Genomic DNA, 20,547 nt, shown 5'->3' on the forward strand with positions numbered 1-20,547 from the left:
GTCACGTGGGACAGCGCAGGGTGGAACAGGAGGCAGACGGAGCCGGGGAAGCACGGCCTGTATTGTGGCAGGGCAGGCGTGCCTGAGCGAGTGCGGATGGACCGGCTCAAGGAATGTTCAGTGGGCTCTGGGCTCTAGGGGGCGCTGTCCTGTCGTCTCCCTGGGAAGATCCGAGGCAGGGAAATACTTAAGAGGGTCAGATGGAGGAAGTTGTTGCCTGGGCTTCGGATTGGCTTTTTGCCTGTGAAAGGAACATTCATGTTCTCTCTCTAGGTACTGGCTAATTAATCCCAGAAGGGGCAGTGTTTCTAGGACCCACAATGCCCCTCAGGTGTCAAGAGCACCGCACGATACAGAAAATAGAAGACGACGCTGACGCTGTGGTGTAGCCGATAAAGCCACTGCAGTGCCATATGGGCACCAGTGAACCGTGATTGCAATTAGAGTAAAACACCTGACCCTGGGGTGCAGGCTGTAGACTGGCCCAGAAGCGAAGCCACAGGTTAGGACATGCATGCCCCACATTGGACTGCCTGGGTTCCGTGTGCACCTTCGACCCTAACTCCAGCTTCCTGCTAATGCACACCCCGAGAGGCAGCAGTGATGGCTCAAGTAACTGGCTCCTGCCACCCATGGGGGAGACCTGGCCGGAGTTTTCAGCTTCTTCCTGGCTCCTGCCCCAACCTGGCCCTGGCCAATGCAAGCAATTAGAGAGTGAAACATCGGATGCTCGCTCGCTCGCTCTCTCTCTCTCCCTCTCCCTCCCCTCTCTCCCAGAGCATCTCCCATCTCTGTGTGGCTGCTTGCCCTGCAGCTCTTTGTACCCTGTCCACGCCACCCTCAGGAAAGGATCTGGCTGAGAGCCGAGAGGGGCCTGGCTCTTCCTTCCTGCGATGAGAAACTCAGTTTCTCCAGGAAGGCGCCCCATCCTGCCTCCCGCTCTCCCCACTCCAACACCACTCAGCAAATTCCCACGAATCTGCCAAAATGCAAATACCTGGGCAGAAGCGGCCACTCCCTCCAAGGTAGTCCTACTGGGAGGAAGTGCAAGGCCTCTTTGGGCACCCAGGCTTGCTCCTCTGCCTGCCTGGGGCTGTAGCTGCTTCTTACTGTGCCTTTCTCATTCTTTGGAGGAGTCAACTTGACATTCCTTTAACTAAACTACCCAAGAGGAGCTTCTTGGGAAGCACAAAGTTGATTTCTGCTTGTAGTTTAGAGGTTCACAGTTCAGGATTGGGGTTGGGGGGGCATCAGTGTGGCATGCAGTGGCCAAGCAGGTTCAGAGAGATGGTCACCTGGTGAGCCAGGAAGCAGAGAGAAGCTAGCCTATACTCAGCTGAACTAACCAAACTTCTCATTGAGGGCAAGTCCCCAGGGACCTAAAGACCCTCCCCACTCCCGTTCCCCTCTCAGATGTCATAATGAGATCAAGTCTCCACCCTTAATCCATCACCCTTAACATAAGACTGCAGGGTTTGAGTGTGCATGAGTCTGGGGAGTCAAATTCTGTCCAACCCATGGCACGCCTAGAAATAACTGCCAGGTGCTTCTGCTTAGTATCTGATGAATGTTCTATCAGCTCTGTCCCGGCCTTGGCCAGCTTTCTTTAAAAAAATGTATTTATTTACTTGAAAGTCAAAGTTACACAGAGAAAGAAGAAGAGGCAGAGAGAGAGAGAGAGAGAGAGAGAGAGGTCTTCTATCCACTGGTTCACTCCCCAGATGGCCACAATGGCCAGTGCTGCGCCCATCCGAAGCCAGGAACCAGGAGCTTCTTCTGGGTCTCCCACGTGGGTGCAGGGGCCCAAGGACTTGGTCCATCTTCTACTGCTATCCCAGGCCATAGCAGAGAGCTGGCTGGGAAGTGGAGCAGCCAGGACTCGAACCAGCATCCATATGGGATGACTGCACTGCAGGCAGTGGCTTTAGCCTCTACGCCACAGCGCCAGCTCCAAGCTTTCCTTTTTTTATTCATGCAATTTTTCAGAGAAAATTAAAATAGCATCAAATTTACCATCTTAGCCATTTTGACTTTGCCATGTTGTGCAACCTTCACTATTAATGCCAAAACATTTCATCATTGCAAAAAGAAACCCGCATCGGTTAGCAGTCACTCCCTGTTAGTCCTGCTTCACTCCTTGGCAACCACAAGTCCGATTTCCCTCTCAAAGGATTCACCTATCCAGGACCTTTCTTTTAAGTGGAATCACACAAGATTGGCCTTTGTGTCTGCCTTTCTTCTCTTAGCGTGCTTTTTTTTTTTATTGTGGGCTAAATTAGCCTCAAAATTTAATGCACCGGGCTCTTGCCTTTTACTTAGAGAAGAATTCTAAGCACAGGCCCAAACACAGCATGCAGCATAGTAAATTTTAGAATTTATTTAGAGAGTGAGAAGAATATTAAGGGAGAGTGGACCAAGAAGGGAAAACCGGGAACTTCATACCAGCTGTTTCCAGGGGTCCACCAGGAGAGAGAGCAGGCTAGAGGCTGCAAGCCAGAGGGTGTGCGAGCAAGAGAGCACAGCAAGAGAGAGAGAGAGAGAGAGAGAGAGAGAGAGAGAGAGAGAGAGAGAGCTGGCCCATCGCTCTCCAGGTCTCTTACTCCAAAAGGGGAATGGTTATGTAGTCTGATTGACAGGTGGGTGGGTACAGGTGAGATTATGTAGGGGGTAAGGGGGGTGTGGCCTCCAGCTCCTGAACTGGTCTATCTCCCTGACCAGTCCCATACCATTTTCAAGGTCACCCATGTTTAGCATGGCCTTTTCATGGCTGCATAATATCCCACTGTATGGATGTGTTTACCCATTCATCAGTTGATAGGCATTTGGATTGGTTTCTTTTCTTTTTTTTTTTTTTTTAAGGGAAAGGGTTTATTTGGGGAAACCCAACAGACTGTAGGGAAGGGGTGAAGAAGGAAAAAGAGGGAGAAGGAGAGTGTAAGAAAGAGATCAAGAGAGAGAACGAAAGAGACAGAGAGGGAGACAGATCAGGAGATGGAGAGAAAAGAGTCACGTGTTCAGGAACAAGTCCTTTTAAAACTTTGCCGGGGGGCGGGCAGAATAGTAGGAGCAGCGAATCCCATTAGGATGGGGGTGGGGCTGACACCATCAGTTCAGCCATGTGGCCACCTGGCTTCCAGCCATGGCAGCAGGGGCTAGAGCCTAGGATGGTGTCGGGGTATAGATCACACCATAGATAAGACTGCGCCATTTTGAGTTGTTTTCACCTTTAACTATTGTGGATAGTGTTGACATGAACATTTATACACAGGTATTTGTTTGAGTACTTATTCTCTATTTTCTGGTCCTATTCCTACAAATGAAATTGCATGGTAATTCTAAGCTTTTTTTTTTTTTCTTTTTTGAGGAACTGCCAAACTGTTTTCTTTTCTTTTTTTTTTTTTTAGATTTATTTATTTATTTATTTGAAAGTTAAAGTTACACAGAGAGAGGAGAGGCAGAGAGAGAGAAAGAAAGAGAGAGGTCTTTCATCCGATGGTTCACTCCCCAATTGGCCACAATGACCAGAGTTGTGCCATTCTGAAGCCAGGAGCCAGGAGCTTCTTCCAGATCCCCCACGCAGGTGCAGGGGCCCAGGCCATAGCAGAGAGCTGGATCGGAAGTGGAGCAACTGGGTCTCGAACCGGTGCCTATATGGGATTCTGGCCCTGCAATCAGCAGCTTTACCCACTACACCACAGCACCAGCCCCTGCCAAACTGTTTTCTACAGTGGCTGTTTCTACCAGCCATGTACAAGGGTTCCAGTTTCTCCACATCCTCATCCATACTTGTTATTTTCTGTGTTTTTGTTGTAGTCACCTTAATGGCTCTGTAGTAGTATCTCATTATAGGAGATTTGTTCTCCAAAGGTTTGTTTATTTATTTATTTGAAAGACAGAATAACAGAGAGAGGGAGAGACAGGAAAAGATCTTCTATCCACTGGTTCACTCCCAGCTGAGGCTGGGCCAGACTGAAGCCACAAGCCAGGAACTCCACCCGGATCTTCCACATGGGTACCATGTCATCACCCTCTGCCTCCCAGACAAGTCAGCAGGAAGCTGGATCAAAAGCGGACATGAAACTTGGTACCAGGCATCCCAAGCAGGGGCTTCACCAGCTGTACCACAACCCCCACCCCTCATTGTGGTTTTGGGTTGCATTTCTCTAATGATTCATACTGGTGGGCATACATGCTTTCTGGCTGTTGAGAGATCTCTTTTGGAGAAATGTCTGTTCAGGTCACTGGGTTTTCTTTTTATTGTTAGAAGTTCTTTATCTACTCTGGATACTATACCTTATCAGATCTATGATTTACAAACATTCCCTCCCATTCTGGGGATTGTCCTTCTACTTTAAAAGGGGGGGAGGTATTTATTTGAAAGGCAGAGAGAAAGAGAGATTAATTCCATTTGCTGGTTCTGTTAGGAAAATGGTGCAGTTTTATCTATGGCGCAATCTACACCCTGACACCATCCTAGCCTCTAGCCTCCGCCATCATTGCTGGAAGCTAGGTGGCCACGTGGCCCAACCACTGGTATCAAGCTCCACCCCCATCCTAATGGGATTCACTGCTCCTGTTTTAAAAGGACCTGTTCCTGAACATGTGGCTCTTCTCCTCTCTCTCTGCTCTCTCCTCTCTCTTGGCTCCTCTCATCTGCTTTCCTCCCCTCCCTCCTGTCTCTCTTCTCTCATCTCTCTCTCTCTTCTCTCCTCACTAGCTCCACTCCTCTCTATCCTTCTCTCTGTTACACTCTCCTTCTCTTTTGCCGTCTTCATCCCTTCCCTCCGGTCTGCTGGGTTTTCCCCAATAAACCCTTTCCCTTACTCCGGTGTTTGGTGTGTTTTGTAACGGCCTAACAGGTTCACTCCCCAAATGGCCACAACAGCCAGGACTGGTTCGAGCCAAAGCCAGGAGCCTGGAACTCCATCCAGGTCTCCCACATGGGTGCAGGGACTCAGGGACTTGGGCCAACTTCCGCTGCCTTCCCAGGTGCATGACTGGGAGGCTGGATCCTTCTACTTTCCTTGACAGTGGAAACAGATGAAATACCAAAGTTTTTTATTGTGAAGAACTCTAATTGGTCAGCTCATATTTTAAAAGCACCTTTTTTTAAGTAAAAAGCATTTCATTATGTAAATTTTGAAACATACACAAAAGTAGAGGGCAGAATCAGGAACTCTCACAGAGTTCAAAAATAACTAATGTTTTGTCAATGTTGTTTCATCTTCACCCTGCTTCTTTCTCTGTTTTGGTTTGCATTGATCCTCAGACTTTGAATCATATAGTAGATTGTGTCCCTTCATCTACAAATACTTGAGCACACCTCTCTAAGGGATAAGGACTTTACATAGCACCTTCCTATTGTCCCGCCTGACGAAATAAGCAAGCGTTCATTAATCACAGCTAAAATGCAATTCAGATTCCAACGTCTCCAGTTGTCTCAAAGGTGTCTTCTGTAGTTAAGTTCATTCAATTCGGGATCCCCACAAACCCACACGTTGCATGTCGCTACTATTTTTTTCTCAAGCCTTTTTGGTAACAGCACCTCTCTGGTTTTTTATGCCACTGATTTGTGGGACAAACCATGGCACTCGCCCTGTGGAATGTTCGGCATTCTGGACTTGGCTATGGTCATTTACCAAGACGTGTTCCGGCAGGACGTCCACGCAAACAACGGAGCCTCGAGGGCAGGTCTCAGCCCCAGCAGAGACCATGATGATGGTAACCGAGCCTTGCAAGACCCAAACTGTGCTGGGCGCCGTGCACCCGGGAACTCAGTTACATCCCACCACACACACACACACACACACACATACACACAGCAACTGAGGAGGCAGGGCCACCCCACTGTGCAGTGTCCATCCCCACCTCCCCACTCCCTCCCCCCTCCACCCCTCCCCACACCCTCCACCCCCCCTTCCCCGCATTGATGCTGGGCTGGAGGGCTAACACAGCCCCGGGTGGGGGTGGGGCAGACACATAGGGTCAGGCTCTGCCTCACCAGGAGCTGCTAGGCTAAGCCTGAGACGGGGAATGCTGCCCCCAGGTGCCCCTGCAGGATGCGCAGGAGCACGGGGGACTAGCTGGGAATCGGGCATGGTCTGGCTGGTCAGTGGTCATCCCCAGTCAGGCTGCGTGGGTGACCTGGCAGCAGACAGAGCTCCACACAGATGCTAACCATCCGAAGCCCAGCCTCAGTGCCCACGTGCTTCCAGGTCTCCCAACCCCCTCATCTCTCCTCCATCCTCTCCTTTCCACGCAGGAGGTGAGCCTTCTCTCCCCCTTCTCCAGAAGCTGGAATGGAAGAGAAAGACTGCCAGCAGAGACAGGGGAAATTGGCTAGATTAGCCAGAGATAATTTGTGTGGAAGCAGAGGCAGTAAGGGGAAGGACAGGAAGCTGCTGCCCTGCATATACCAGGTGCATAGAAGCTGGGGACCCTGTTCCAGCTGCATGCCTCAGTTACTTCATCTGTGAAATGGGCACAATCTGCTTCCAGAGTTCCCCAGACTCTCTCTGTAAAGGGCCAGATAGTAAACATTTTAGGCTTCGTGGGCCAGACCGTCTCTGTCCTATCTACTCAACTCTGTCCTTCTAGCGGAAAAGAAAGCAGCCACAGACAGGGAAAGGAACGCGCCGGCTGTATTCCAATAAAACTTTATTTACAAAAGCAGGGGCCGCGCTGCGTTGGATGCTCGGGCGGTGGTCGACTCCCCGAGCTGCAGGGAAGGAGCAGTGACAGAGGGGACGCCGCTGTGCGGGCTGCACAGCGTGCCGGGAGCCGGGGCGGTAACAGTCCAGGGCAGAGCTCCTCGCCGGAGGTGAGCGCTTCCCGACCGGGGAGGACACGGGCCCCCGTGGAGGCGCGGCCACAGGCGGCTCCGTGTCCCACCTGGGGCTGCTGCTGGTTCCAGAGTTGCCCGGGACCGCCACAGCGGCCTCTCAGGAGCTGGAATCCTAGTGCTAGGCAGCGTGGCTCTCCCAGTCACGTGTCGGGTCATAGACCAGCTCCACGGGGCTCCATGAAGGGACGAACCCTCCCCGGATCCCATCAGTCTCTCCTCGGATTCTCGAACCCAGATTTGGAGCTGCAAGATCTAGGGCTCGGCCCCGCCCCTGCGTGCCCCGCCCCCTCAGCCCCGGCCAGTCTCCAGCTGCGCGCCAGGCCCCGCCCCCGAAGCCCCCGCCCCCAGAGTCCCTGCCGAAGAGCTAGGGCTCGGCCCCGCCCCTGAGGTTCCCGCCCCCTCCGTCCCGACCTGCAGCAAGCCAGGCGCCAGGCCCCGCCCCCGAAGTCTCCGCCCCCAGAGCCGCGGCCGGCGTGCTTTACGGCTTCCCGTCCCCGCGCACGTGTGGCCGCGTCCGAGACGGCGGAAGAGGAGGTGAGCACGCTGCATGGGGCGCGCCTACCTGCAGACCCGGGTCCCCAGCTTCCCTGCGGCTGCGTAGTTAGGACTTCGGGAGTAGCCTCGGGCGCCCAGGACAGGAGAGTGGAGACCATCCTCGCCCAGCTGTCCTGCGCTGCCCCTGAGGCCTTACCGTCCTGGGGCCGTTAGCACCTCGGCCAGGACCCGCCCCCTCCTCCCTGAGTTTCCTCCTGGGGAAAACAGACCTAGAAGTTGTAGCTTTTAGGGAAAAAGCGGTACTCGTGTTGTTGGCTGCACCCCCGCAGGAGCAGAAATGCAATTAAATAATTGAGTCTTTCACGGCTGGAACGACGCAGGCTGCCCGGGGCGTCTGAGGACGGAGCCTTTGGGGGCGGAGGCGGGTGGGAGTAGACCCGGGGTGTCGATGATGGAGGCTGGCTGCTGTGCTGTTTTGTCTCCCGTAGTATGTATCTGTGATCTAAAATGGATCAGACTATGCTCTGATGTCTCCCGCGTAGATTCTGCTCCTGAGCTACTGTGCCGGGACAGGCACGCGACCTGACCGCCTGGCACATACCTCCTCGCTGTGCTGGAGGCGTCCGCGGGCCGGGTCCCTTCTAGGCCTTTCTCCTTGGCTTGCAGACAGGAGCCTCCTCCTGTGTCGCTTGTGTGCTAATCTCATGCTATAAAGGTAGCAGCCTGATTGAATGAGACGCTCTCGTGAGCTCCCTTTCTTACCTAAAGACTCAGTCTCCAGGTAGGCTCACATTCTGAGGTTCTGCGGGTTAAGCCCTCAACATAAGAATGGGGGGGGGGGATCCACTTTGGCTCAGAACCCTGCCACATCACTAGCTTGAGATTTGGGCTGGTTTACTCCATGTGTGTGTGCCTCACTTTTCACAGCTTTAGAACAGGGACGAGAGTAGTCTAATGACTACTAATGGGGTGAGGCTGTGAGGATTCAGGGGTAGGTGGTACAGTCGCCACCCGCATATCTGTGAGGGCTGCACCTGTGGGCCCAGCCACCTGCAGATGGAAAATACTCTTAAAATGGCATCCGTACTGAAGAGATACAGGTATTTTTCTCGATATACATTGTTGGAAGTGGTCTAGGGATGACTTAGGGTCTTGGAGAGGATTGCGTAAATTCTATGTAAACACTGTACCATTCTAAATAAGGGGCGTGGGCATAAATTCTATGTAAACACCACACCATTCTAAATAAGGGGTGTGGGCAGCCGCAGCTTCTGGTACCTTGTGAGGACTTGGAACCAGTGCCGCATGAGTACTGAACGCTGGTGTAGAAAGCTCAGAACTGTCTAGCATGTAGTAAGTACTTAACAGCAAATTGAGTTTTCATTTGAAATTGCCAAGTGTAGGGCCTCACTGTGGGATGAATGGTGGAGGTAGGAGTTGAGTACTGAGTCCCTAGCCAAGGGAATAGAAATATAAAAAGTTCAGCCGGGCCAGACACTGTCATGTGTTCATTCATTTACTGGAGGCGGGCCAGGGTCTCGTGCCTGTGTGGCACAGGGGGAGATGGCACACAGAGATGGGCGGGGCTCCAAGCTATTCAGGCTGGCCCGGTAGCCACAGTGCTGGCTGCTTCCCTAAGGGAGGCTGTGGGCCTGGGCGGGTGCTGAGTCTGCAGGCAGACCAGGGCAGCAGGAGCTGACTTCTCTTTCTCCCGGCCAGGTGGTCAGCGGCCGCAGCCCCGATGGCTGGTCCCTTGTGGCGGGCCGCAGCATTTGTGCAGAGACACCGGACTGGCCTCTTGGTGGGTTCCTGCGCAGGCCTGTTTGGGGCTCAAGTCTCATACCACCTCTTCCCGGACCCTGTGGTCCGATGGCTCTACCAGTACTGGCCCCAGGGCCAGCCGGCCGCACTCTCCCCGGAGCTGCGCGGCCTCTTCCAGGAAGTGCTGCACGACCTGGGAGTCCCCTCAGAACACTGCTACAAGCCCTTCATCACGTTCACCTTCCAGCCTGTGAGTGCTGGCTCCCCAAGACTTCCTGCTGGTGCCGTGGTGGGCATCCCTGCCACTTTCCTGGGGGGCCTGGTGACCAGCACTGAGCAGCCTGTGGTCGTGCATGGGCAGAGAGTAGACTGGCAGAGCCCTGCAGGTGCCCGGCTGAGAGACGCTCTGACCTTGTCCCACGACGCCCAGAAGTTTGCCTTGGCCAAGGAGGTGGTGTACCTGGAGAGCAGCGCCGCCGCCCTGCAGGCCCTGCCAGCCCCAGCCTGCCTGGCTGCAACCTGGGCCCTGAGCGTGGGCGCCAAGCAAGCACTGGGGCTCTATGGAGGGCCCATGAACCTCCGCGCTGCCTTCAACCTGGTGGCTGCGGTGGCAGGTTTTGTGGCCTACGCCTTCTCCACCGACTCTCTCACCCATGCCCTGGAAGCCTGGCTGGACCGCCGCGCAGCCTCCCTGTCCACAGCCTACGCCCAGGGTGGGGTGGAATTCTACGAGAAGATTCTGTCGGGCAATCTGGCCGTGCGCAGCGCCCTGGGACCGCATGGGGAGCAGCTGTACACCCCCAGTGGGAACGTCGTCCCCAGACACTGGTTCCGCATCAAGCACTTGCCCTACACCACACGCCGGGACTCTGTGCTGCAGGTGTGGAGGGCAACGCTCAATCCGAGCCACTCCTGAGGGCTTGGTGCTCGGGTGCTTCCGGCTTGGGCAGGCTCCGCCCTGCTGTGCACCCTGCGCGGGTCTTTCAGTGCTGCACCCATGGGCCCAGATTAACAGCCTGGCTTCTACCCTGTGAATGGGGCAGAGTGTGAACCCCCTCGCAGCATCTTAGGATTGTGTGAGGCCTGGCACAGAGGGCATCTGCACAAATAGGATGTCCCTCCCTCCTGGTGAGCAGCAGTGGACGTGGGGCTGGGCCACACACCTGCGCCAGCGGTGATGCCAGCCTAGAAACACTTTGCTAGGGCAGAGAACTGTTTCCCACCACCACCCGGTCTGCTGGGGGCTCAGTTCCCAGTGGTAGAGCTTCAAAGACGAGAAGGGGAGCTGCAAGGCTGGTGGGCACCAGGAGAGCCCCTGGGCTTAAGTGGGGGTCGGGTATTGCCAGCACCTGGCAGGAGATCTGGCTGAGGGCAAAGGAAGAACAAACCATTGCAGGACGGAGACCCTGCTGCTGCTAAGGTGGTGGCCTGGAGAAGAGAGGAGGGTGGTGGATGGATCAGGCCTGGTGTTGCATTTGGGATCAGCGGCTGGTGCAGTGCGGAGCCCCAGCCTGGCTCCCTGGACGGGACACTCCAGCAGGGCGAGGGGAAGAGAGCTGTAATCAGCAAGGCAGGCCAGCCTGGTCCTTGTCATTGGGCATTGCTTTGTCTGGGAGAGTTTTGAAGAACTCAGGCCTGTCGCAGTGTAACCAGGGCCGGGAATGGTTAGGCCACACCAGGAAGGGTGCCCTGTGGTGGCACGTGGTTCCTGACACGAGGCAGAGAAGCGGGAGCCAGGCAGGGCTCGGGGAGGGGTGGGGGACGGCCTGCCTTGCTGCGGGGACTGTCACTGGGGCCGGAGCTCAGTGTCTGAGTCCTGCTGTGTGACTTCTGCACACGCTCCCGCTGTTGTCATGCCATTCGCCCCGAGGCCTCCCCAGAGCCACGCAGAAGCTAGCACTGTGCTCTTGGACTTCCAGAACTGTGAACCAAATAAATCTCTTTGCAAATTACCCAGCCTTGGGCGTTTTGTTAGAGCAACAGAAAAGAGACTCATCCAGTGTGGGGGGAGAGCGAGGCCCTGGGATGGGTGCTCCAGGTCACACACGAGCTGTTTCCTGTCCTTACCCCATAGCCTTGGCTTGCAAAGCCTCCACCCGCTCTGTGTGTATGCATGTTGCCACCTCCCCCCACGCACACACACACACTTTTGCATATCTAGTGAGCACCAGGAACAGGGAGTGGAGCCCTGGCATTGGCTCTGCCTGCCTGTCCCTGACCCAGAGTGCAGGGCCAGAATGAGGCATGCCAGGATGTGTCATTGCAAAACTTTTGACCTAATAACTATAAACCTAGAAAGTCACCCCTGAGCTCTAACCCAACACATTAAATAGTATGTGCCCAAATATGGACATAAGACCGTTAGTTACCACTTTTTAAAATAAGAATATGGGAATGTTGACAGCAGTGTATTCGTAAATTAGGTGCATTCATAGTTTTTTTGACCACTGATTATGAAGACTATGGTAGAAGCAGGAGAAATACTGGTTATCAATATCAGATCTTTAAAGTAAAATGAAGTACTACCTGCATGGTGATTGAAATAATGTAAACACCGTAGGACCTGAGAGGAAATTCACAAAATTGAAAGTAAGCAGTTCTGGTGGGATTTGGAACGACTTCCCTCATTAAGTTGTAGGGACTTAGCACTGTGTAGGTTTACATCTTCTGGAATGAAGGTCTCCTCAGAGGGGCTCTGGACCTACACCTCCCTGCACCGCAATGACACCTTCTGGCATGCCTCCTTCCGGCCCTGCACTCTGGGGGTGTGGCCAACCTGCTTCCTGTTGGTTCCCATGGTGGCCATAAAAACATGCTCAGACCAGCCGCGGGAACCACCTCTGCACCAGGGCCTGTGCCTCCCAGGGTCTGTGCCTCCCAGGGCCCGTGCCTCCCAGGGCCGCTTTCAGTTCCACTGCAGGTGACAGCGGGGCTCCAGTGGGTGGCCGTGGCTCACGGGCTTCTGGCCGACCTCGCTTAGAACTGAGTTGCGGTCGGAGATCCTCCTCCCCATGTGTTCCAGAGATGGTCAGACCTGCGCGAAGGCCTGAAGAATCTCCCCACCTTCGTCCCCTCCCCCCTGCCCTTCACAGACCACCCCCCTCCATGCCCCGTGCAGCTCTTGCTCACGCAACCCTAACCCGGAATCCAATTCTCCAAGGCCCTGAGCTGCCACGGTTACTCCCTCACTCCGTCAGGCACCTCACTCGGGCACCGCTGCCCGCGGAGCTCAAAGTCCCGAAGAAGCGACTTGTCTGACAAGGGACGTCCTACAGTGACATCAGAAGAGATCAGTGCACTGCAGGCATGGGCGGGAGCAAAGAGTGAGCTGAAGGAAGCTGATGATAATATCAAGTACTCATATGACACTCTGTGCCCAACACCTGACATATGTTAACTCATGTGGCCCCCACGGTGATCCTAGTACCCCCGCTGGAATTCTTACCAGGGACCTAATCCCCAGTGGGGTGGTGTGAAGAGGTGGGGGCCTCTAGGGGGTGACTATTGCCGTGAGGGCAAAGCTCTTAGGAAGGGGATCAGGGCTCTTAGAAGCCTCTCTCCCACCAAGTGAAGACACTCAGAGGGTGCCATGGACAAGGAACAGGCTCCCCACAGACACACAATCTGCCGGCACCTTGATCTGCGACTTCTCACGCTCCAGGACTATGAGCCCCAAGTTTCTGCTATTTGCACAGTTCCCAGGTCACGGTGCTTTGTTACAGCAGTCCATACAACAGCTGCAACGGACTAAGCCGTCTCCATTCTACAGATAGAGAGGTGGGAGACTTCCCATGGGCCAGTGCTGGATGTGGGTTCTAAACCCAGGCAGCCTGGCTCTGCTCCTGACCACTGAACCATGTCAACCAGGTGGAACGGGCCACCAGCAGAGCTCATGCCAAAGCCAGCAAGCAGCCAGGGGGTGTGGGGTTTGTGCCACTAAGGATCCAGCCGGGACTGCAACCGCATAGATAGTTGAACAGGGATGTTGTTCTGTAAGCAATCATTAGTGCTATTCTAATAAGGGACTGGCTCTAACAAGTCAAGAGTATTTTAAGAGTCCATGAGCAGCAACCCCTCCCTGTCAGGGCTGAGATTCCAACGTGTCACTGGAGAAGGTGTGACCCTGCCTCACTGGTGCAGAGACGTTGCCAAGGTGTGGCATCGGCAGAACTTTTCTGGTGTAGCGGGGAAGCTATCCACGTGAGGTGCCACAGCACCGGGAACAAGATACAAAGCCCGGGGGCTGTGGCGCAGCGGGTTAATGCCCTGAAGCTCCGGCATCCCATATGGCTGCTCCACTTCCGATCCAGCTCGCCGCTGTGACCTGGGAAAGCAGTAGAAGATGGCGCAAGTGCTTGGGCCCCTGCACCCACGTGGGAGACCCGGAAAAAGCTCCTGGCTCCTGGCTTCAGATCAGTACAGCTCCAGCCGTTGTGGCCAATTGGGGAGTGAACCAGCGAATGAAGATTCTCTCTCTGCCTCTCCTCTCTCTGTGTAACTCTGACTTTCAAATAAATAAATAAATCTTTAAAAAACAATACAAAGACCTGCCCCCAAAGAGGGTACCAGCGCAGCTGTCTGTGGAGAGAGGCCTCCCTGGCCACGTCCTGCTGCAAGGCACCCCGAGGATAGCAGGGCAGATGCCAGGGCAAGACGCTGGCCAGTGAGGGAGGCAGGCTGAGCCGCCAGCACGGCTGTAATGAGGATTGCTCTCACCCAGCCCAGTCAGCGGTACTGTAAGAGTTCTTCAAAAGCTTCATGGAAAATGGGATTAAAAGATAAGTTTATTTGGGTGCAAGAAGTTTTGAAATCCATGAGTATGAAGGATCTCCAGAAAGTCCCTGGAATGGGGCAGGCATTTTTGCCTAGCAGTTACGATGCTGGTTGAGACACCCACGTGCCAAAGCAGAGCGCCGGTGGCCCCAGCTCCTGCCTCCTGCGCCCTGCTAATGCAGGCCCTGGGAGGCAGCAGTGATGGCTCCAGGGACTGGGTCCCTGCCACCCACGTGGGAGACCTGGACGGACTTCCCAGCTCCAGCCATTGCGGTGGGAGCTCTCTCTGTATCTGTCACTCTGCCTCTCAAATACATAAAACTTAGAAAAAGAGAAGTTCCTGGAAAATGCACGATATGGAAACACTAGGCACAGATATCACAACTTTTTTTCAGGCAGGCACTGTGGTACAGCAGGTTAAGCCGCTGCTTGGGACATCTGCATCATATATCAGAGTGCCGGTTCAAGTACCAGCTGCTCTGCTTCCGATCCAAGGCAGCGGAAGATGGCCCAAATACTTGGGCCCCTGCCATGCATGTGGGAAACCCAGATGGAGTTCCTGGCACCTGCCTTTGGCCTGGCCCAACGCCAGCTGTTGTAACCATGTGGGGAGTGAGCCAGCAGACAGAAGTGCTCCCTCTGTACGTTGTCACTCAGCACTTCAAATAAATAAAGAAATCTTTTGCAAAAAAAAAATTTTGCCCCCAAATTGTTTTCTTTTAATTTCATTTTTCCATGAACTATTTTTTTCCATCTACTTGAAAGAGAGACAGAGACAGACAATGAGAAATCTTCCATCCACTGGTTCACTGTCCCAAGTGTTGGCAACAGCTGGCACTGGGCCAGGCTAAAGCCAGGAGCCCAGAAATCAATCCCATGCTCCCATGTGCATAGCAAGAACCTGAATTCTTTTTTTTTTAAATATCTATTTATTTATTTGAAAGTCAGAGTTATACAGAGAGAGAAGGAGAGGCAGAGAGAGACATCTTCTGTCTGCTGGTTCACTCCCTAATTGGCCGCAATGGCCGGAGCTGGGCCAGTCCGAAGCCAGGAGCCAGGAACTTCCTCTGGGTCTCCCATACAGGTGCTTGAGCCATCTTCTGCTTTCCCAGGCCATATCAGAGAGCTATATCAGAAGTGGAGCAGCCAGGTCTCGAACTGGCGCCCATATGGGATGCCGGCACTGAAGGAGGCGGCTTTACCCGCTACGCCACAGTGCCAACCCTGAACCTGCATTCTTAAGCCATCACCTACGGCCTCCCAGGGTGCACATTAGCTAGAACCTGGATCAGAAGCGAAAGCAGGTCTCAAAACCATGCCCTCTGATGCAAGATGCTGGCATCCCAAGCCGTGTCTTATCCACGGCACCAAGTACCCAGCCCTCCATGAACTTTGTGAAGCACTCTCATATTTATTTGCTCATGGAGTTGCTTTTCCAAGACCTCAGATCAGCAAAAGTGTTGAATTTTCCCCAACTCCATCCACAGGTGAAAAGACCAAGACCCCTTTTCCCTAATGGCAGGGACTCCCTCACTTTTGCAGGTCACTGAGCTGGCCGACTTCTAAGCTGAACTCAGCAGAGCAGGAGGCCGCATCCAGGCCTGTGTCTTGTGAGCAGCCCTTCAGGTTGAAACACACATGTCCCTGTTCACTTACTGAGGCAGGAAAGGGCTCGAGTCAGGGTCCCAGGAGACCAGGGCACAAATCTTCAGGTGCCACTCCAGGAAGCATTTGGCCTTGGAGCCAGAGCAACTTGGGACCTGGCTCTGCCACTTACAGCTTGGGGCACATCATTTACTTTCTCTGTGCCTCAGTTTCCCCATCTGTAAATGACAGTAGTGACCACACTCACCTCCTGGGGTTGTTTTGAGGACTTGGTGAGTTAACGTGGGTAAAGCACCTTGAGCAGTGACTGGCACGGAGTTGAAACTTGAGGAAGTCCAGCCTAATTTTGATTCCCCTGTCATTGCCCAAGGCTCAGTTGTCAGGAAGTGACTGAATCAGAGCCGGCCCAGAATGACACTTCTGGAATCGTCTCAGGTGACGGTGATGTGAGTCCGGGTTGGCAGCGGTGCCCAACACGGCATTCTCAAAGGCCCTGCAGGGTCTGGTGTGTCTGATTCCCCCCGGCAGCCTGGGACCCCAACAAGAGCAGCAATGAGCAACACCTACTTCTTCTTTTCTTTTTTTTTTTATTTGACAGGTAGAGTTACAGACAGTGAGAGAGAGAGACAGAGAGAAAGGTCTTCCTTCCATTGGTTCACTCCCCAAATGGCCGCCACAGCCAACGCTGCGCCGATCCGAAGCCAGGAGCCAGGTGCTTCCTCCTGGTCTCCTGTGTGAGTGCAGGGCCCAAGCACTTGGGCCATCCTCCACTGCCTTCCCCAACCACAGCAGAGAGCTGGACTGGAAGAGGCGCAACCGGGACTAGAACCCGGCACCCATATGAGATGCTGGCGCTGCAGGTGGAGGATTAACAAAGTGAGCCACGGTGCCAGCCCAACACCTACTTCTTATTCCTGAGACTCAATAAAGGGTCAGGGTTGAGGAGGCAGCCTGCTGAATTCATGGTTGGGTTGCGCTGATCAGCTCAGCACACAGGTCACAAGAAGCCCCATGGGACACAGTGCAGTGACAAGGCCTCGCCACCCCAGTCTTGTCCCCAGCACCTCCAGACATGGCTCCCAACCGCATCTGGAGGCCAGACCCCTGTGCTTAGCATCAGGCTCACTGCAGGCCTGCACTGGTGCCTGTGGGGGAGGCCTTGAGGGCTGCAGAGGAAGCACGCACAGGTGTCCTGGGCTGCAAGAGCTCCAGGCTCAGAGATCACTTGGGAGTTGGGTCCCAGGTGCCCTACCCTGGCCTGGCCTCCCTTCTAACCCCGGAGACCCACAGCTTCCTCCATCTCACAACTCCAATTTGACCTGCTTTGCATCGGCCCCTGAGGCCCCCTGCCAGCCAGACACATGTCAGGAGCCATCTGTTGTCTAAGCAGGTGGCAGCTGGTGGGAGCATGCTTGCATACATATGAATCGCTTCTGAGTTGCTTCATGGCAAGATCAGGAGTTGAGCAAGGGGAGATTTGTCAAAGGTTAGATTAGCTTGAGGACGGCACAGCTGACAGCCCAGGGAAGGGCAGCAGAGAGTATCCGGGAGCTCCTAAGGAGACCCAGGGAGCAGAAGTGCTATGCTGCAGCCACAGGACAAGGACCAGGCCCACATCCCCCAGATGAGGCCGATGCTGGGATGCGAGGGGGCACCGTGGCTCTTGCTGGCCCCAGGCCCAAGCAGTGACTCTCCCCCTTGACATGCTTTGCCAGGCCTCATGTGTGGAACAGATGTAGGCAGGGAGGCAGTGAACGAGGAAGCAACTGGGGACTGCCAGCACCTGCACCACAGCCAGGCAAGCTCCACCCAAGCTCCACACCCTTCCACGAAGACACAGCTGCCAGGGTTTGCAGTGGCCAGAAATACCCGTAGTGACTGCAGGCTGGGTTCCTACGATGGCCTTTAGGTCATTATAGTAGCATTATAATAAAATGACCATGGTGGGCACACCCACTCCCACGATGCACCTGACCCTCACTCCCATGATGCACCTGACCTCCATTCCATCATGCACCTGACCTCCACTCCCATTATGCACCTGAATTCCACTCCCATCATGCACCTGACACCATGACACCTCCAAGATTTCCCAAAAAGGGACATGGAAATAGACAGTAACCATATCTTATAAAAGGACCACCCTGAATCTTGTAAACTGCCACTCATTCCCTTCCAAGTTTTCCACACTCATTCTCTGAGTGTGTACTTTCACTTTAAATAGCTCCTGCTTTCCCACTCACCTTCATCTACATCTCTCCTTTGAATTCTTTCTCACAGGAGGACAAAAACCTGGCACAAGCCTAGCCAGGGGCCTCCCCCGTGACGGAATGACGTTACCACTCCCGCGGAGGGAGCCAGGCTCTTGCCTCCCATCATCTTATTTCATCCTCACAGAACCTCCGAAGGGCAGGCGGGGAGCAGTCCAGGGAGCAAGCAGTGGCTCAAAATGCTTCAGTCACTCATCCATGGGCTCAGAGGCTTTGGAAAGGGGCTGGGCTGGGGACATGGTGCCCTCACCCAAAGCCTGTGCTGTCCCCTCTGTCCAGGCCATGGCCTCAGTGACGGGGGAGAGGGAACTGATCAGAGCAGCACCCACTTTTGGGGCAGTAACGCCTCCTGGAGTCTGTGGGGAGTGTCGCTCATGCTGGGGTGCTCTTGGGGCACATCCAGGAACCCTGACTGAAGCATGTCAGTCGCTGCTCCGTCCCCGGGTGATGCTTGCCTGAAGGGCTCGCTGCTGAGAATCAGGCTCTTCACGAAGCTTCTCCAAGGAGAGGCAGATGGGAAGGGAAACTAGGTCAGCTTCCAGGAAAGGAGGCTTCTGAGTCCCCTGGGCGCTTGGTGACTTCACACTCCCAGGCCTGCCGAGACCTTCCTGGTTCCCCGGGAGCTGCTGTCTCCCATACGTCCCCCTGCAGCCCTCCTGTCCGAGAGCCGCTGCACTGGGTGAGCCAACACCCACGTTAGCGTCCGCCCTTAGATTCACGAAGGTCCCGCTCAGGGAGAAGGCCCTGGCTGTGCCCGAAGCAGGGGCCTCCTGCAGGTGCCCGAGACCTCTGCCCACCAGCTGGAGCCACAGAGGATACACATACACACACCCACATCACATAGACTTCCCCACCCTACACACCGCACATACCACACACCCGCTACTCAGCATGCATGTCACACCCATATCATATGCCACACACACATCTGCGTCATATGCCACACGTATGAACACAGACTATACACACTCACATCTGCATACCACGCCCATACACATCCATCACACACACCGCCCCCTGCTGGGCAGCAGCGGGAAGTGCAGCTTCAGGAAGGGCCCCGGGGACTCAGCGGGCACATCAGATGCGCTGCCCCTCTCCTGGGGGCAGGGGCCAGGCCTGGGGCCTGAAGGAGCCACGGGGCCCCGGTAGAGAGCAGGAGGGAGAAGATACTGCGGGAGCTGTGCCCCTTACCGCGTGTCTAGATGCGGCCGCTGCCAGGCCCTGTTCCCGTCGACCTGCAGCCTTTGGGGAGGGGTCTATGGCCTGTCGTCGCCAGCTCTGGCCTCTGGGTTTTCTCACGGAAGGAGTCGCTTCCATGAGAGAGCAGGAGTCACCGTCCAGCCTCCGTTCCCCCTGCAGGGCTCCAGACATGGAGTCCCCGAGTAAGGATGGCGTGGGGCAGAGCCTGGAGAGAGGGGCATCGTGGGGACCGAAGGTAAGGCTCTGTGGTGCTGGGGCACGGATTGGTGAGGACGGGCACTCTATATCATAGCGTTGTGGACCCCAGCCTGCCGCTGTCCCCCCTAGAGAGCGGAAGCCCCGCCTCGCTGTCCTTAGGCCACGCTGGTGATGGGGCGCTGCCCGGGCTACGTGGCCTGTCTCATTAGCAGCAGGTGGGAAGTCGGCCCCGCGGAGGCGTCCCGCAACGTCTGAGCCTCGAGGCCCAGGGCAGCTGACCCCGCGCAGCCTTTCTGCAAAGCACACGTCCAAACAACGGACTGTGCAACACGGAGCCGCGGGCAGCGCCTCCTCTGAGGGCGTGCGAGAGTGCCTTTGTGTCTCCCTTCCTCTCTCTCCATTGCCAAGGCGTCCCCTGCAACAAGGTTGACAGCCGGGGAACGTGAACAAAATGCGACCAGGAAAACGCGCTTTCTGAATGCTGCTGCCCTCCTCCACTCCACAGCCACGTCTTTGGAAAGCTGCGAGCAAAGCACAGATGTAAGGAGCTGCTTTCCTTTCTCGCGCTCGGGAGCCCGCCCCCTGTTCCCATGGCAGCCTGGCACCGGCTGCCACGTGCTCTTCACGCTCTTCACGCTGCATCTCGTCCGGCCGGCCGACTCCCCCAGGCCGGGCTGTGAGCGCCTGGTGGGCGGGGCCAGGTCTCCCTGAGTGCCTGGGTTCACACCTGTGGGTGCACAGGAGCTGGTGAGTGCCTGCATGGGTGCCTGGGAAGACCCAGCAAGAGCAGAGATGTTAGGAGGACACACTGCATGGTGAAGACTTGTGGGCCAGACAGCCACCCAATCCAGAAAAAAAAAAATGTGTGTGTGTGTGTGTGTGTTGATGGACAGAGAACTCCCATGCACTGCTTCACTTCCCAAATGCCCACAACAGCTGGGGCCAAAGTCCTGAGCCGGAAACTAACTACCCGAACCCTCACTGTTGCCTCCCAAGGTTTGCACTGGCGGGAAGCTGGAGCCAGGAGCAAGAGCCAGGAGCAGGAGCCAGGAGCAGGAGCCAGGCATCAAACCCATGTTCTCTTAGGTGAGGCATGAGCATCTTAACTGCTTGGCTTAATACCCACTCCCTAGAAGCATTGCTTGAGCACCCATTGTGCACAAGTCACAGTGGGAGGCCCTGGGGGAAAACCAAGGTTTGTCAGTTTACAAACGCTGTCATATTGGTTTATTTGTTTGTTTATTTATTTGAAAGATAATGATAGCCTTTTCACCAAGATGGCGCCGAAGGCGAAGAAGGAAGCTCCTGCCCCTCCTAAAGTTGAAGCCAAAGCGAAGGCCTTGAAGGCCAAGAAGGCAGTGCTGAAAGGCGTCCACAGCCACAAGAAGAAGATCTGCACGT

The 20,547-nt window shown here is 54.9% G+C and overlaps 1 protein-coding gene across 1 annotated transcript; it reads left to right on the top strand.

Annotated features, from left to right (window-relative positions):
- The first annotated feature begins 7,329 nt into the window (after positions 1 to 7,329).
- Positions 7,330 to 11,052, top strand: TMEM177 (transmembrane protein 177). Its single transcript, XM_008258472.4, has 2 exons — positions 7,330 to 7,378; positions 9,059 to 11,052. Exon 2 carries the CDS (start codon positions 9,081 to 9,083, stop codon positions 10,014 to 10,016), a length of 936 nt encoding a protein of 311 aa, XP_008256694.2. The 5' UTR covers positions 7,330 to 7,378; positions 9,059 to 9,080; the 3' UTR covers positions 10,017 to 11,052.
- Positions 11,053 to 20,547: the final 9,495 nt, after the last annotated feature.

Source organism: Oryctolagus cuniculus, chromosome 3, assembly GCF_051225735.1.
Source record: "Oryctolagus cuniculus isolate XC-2025 breed Fujian yellow rabbit chromosome 3, ASM5122573v1, whole genome shotgun sequence".
Classification (NCBI taxonomy): Eukaryota; Metazoa; Chordata; class Mammalia; order Lagomorpha; family Leporidae; genus Oryctolagus; species Oryctolagus cuniculus.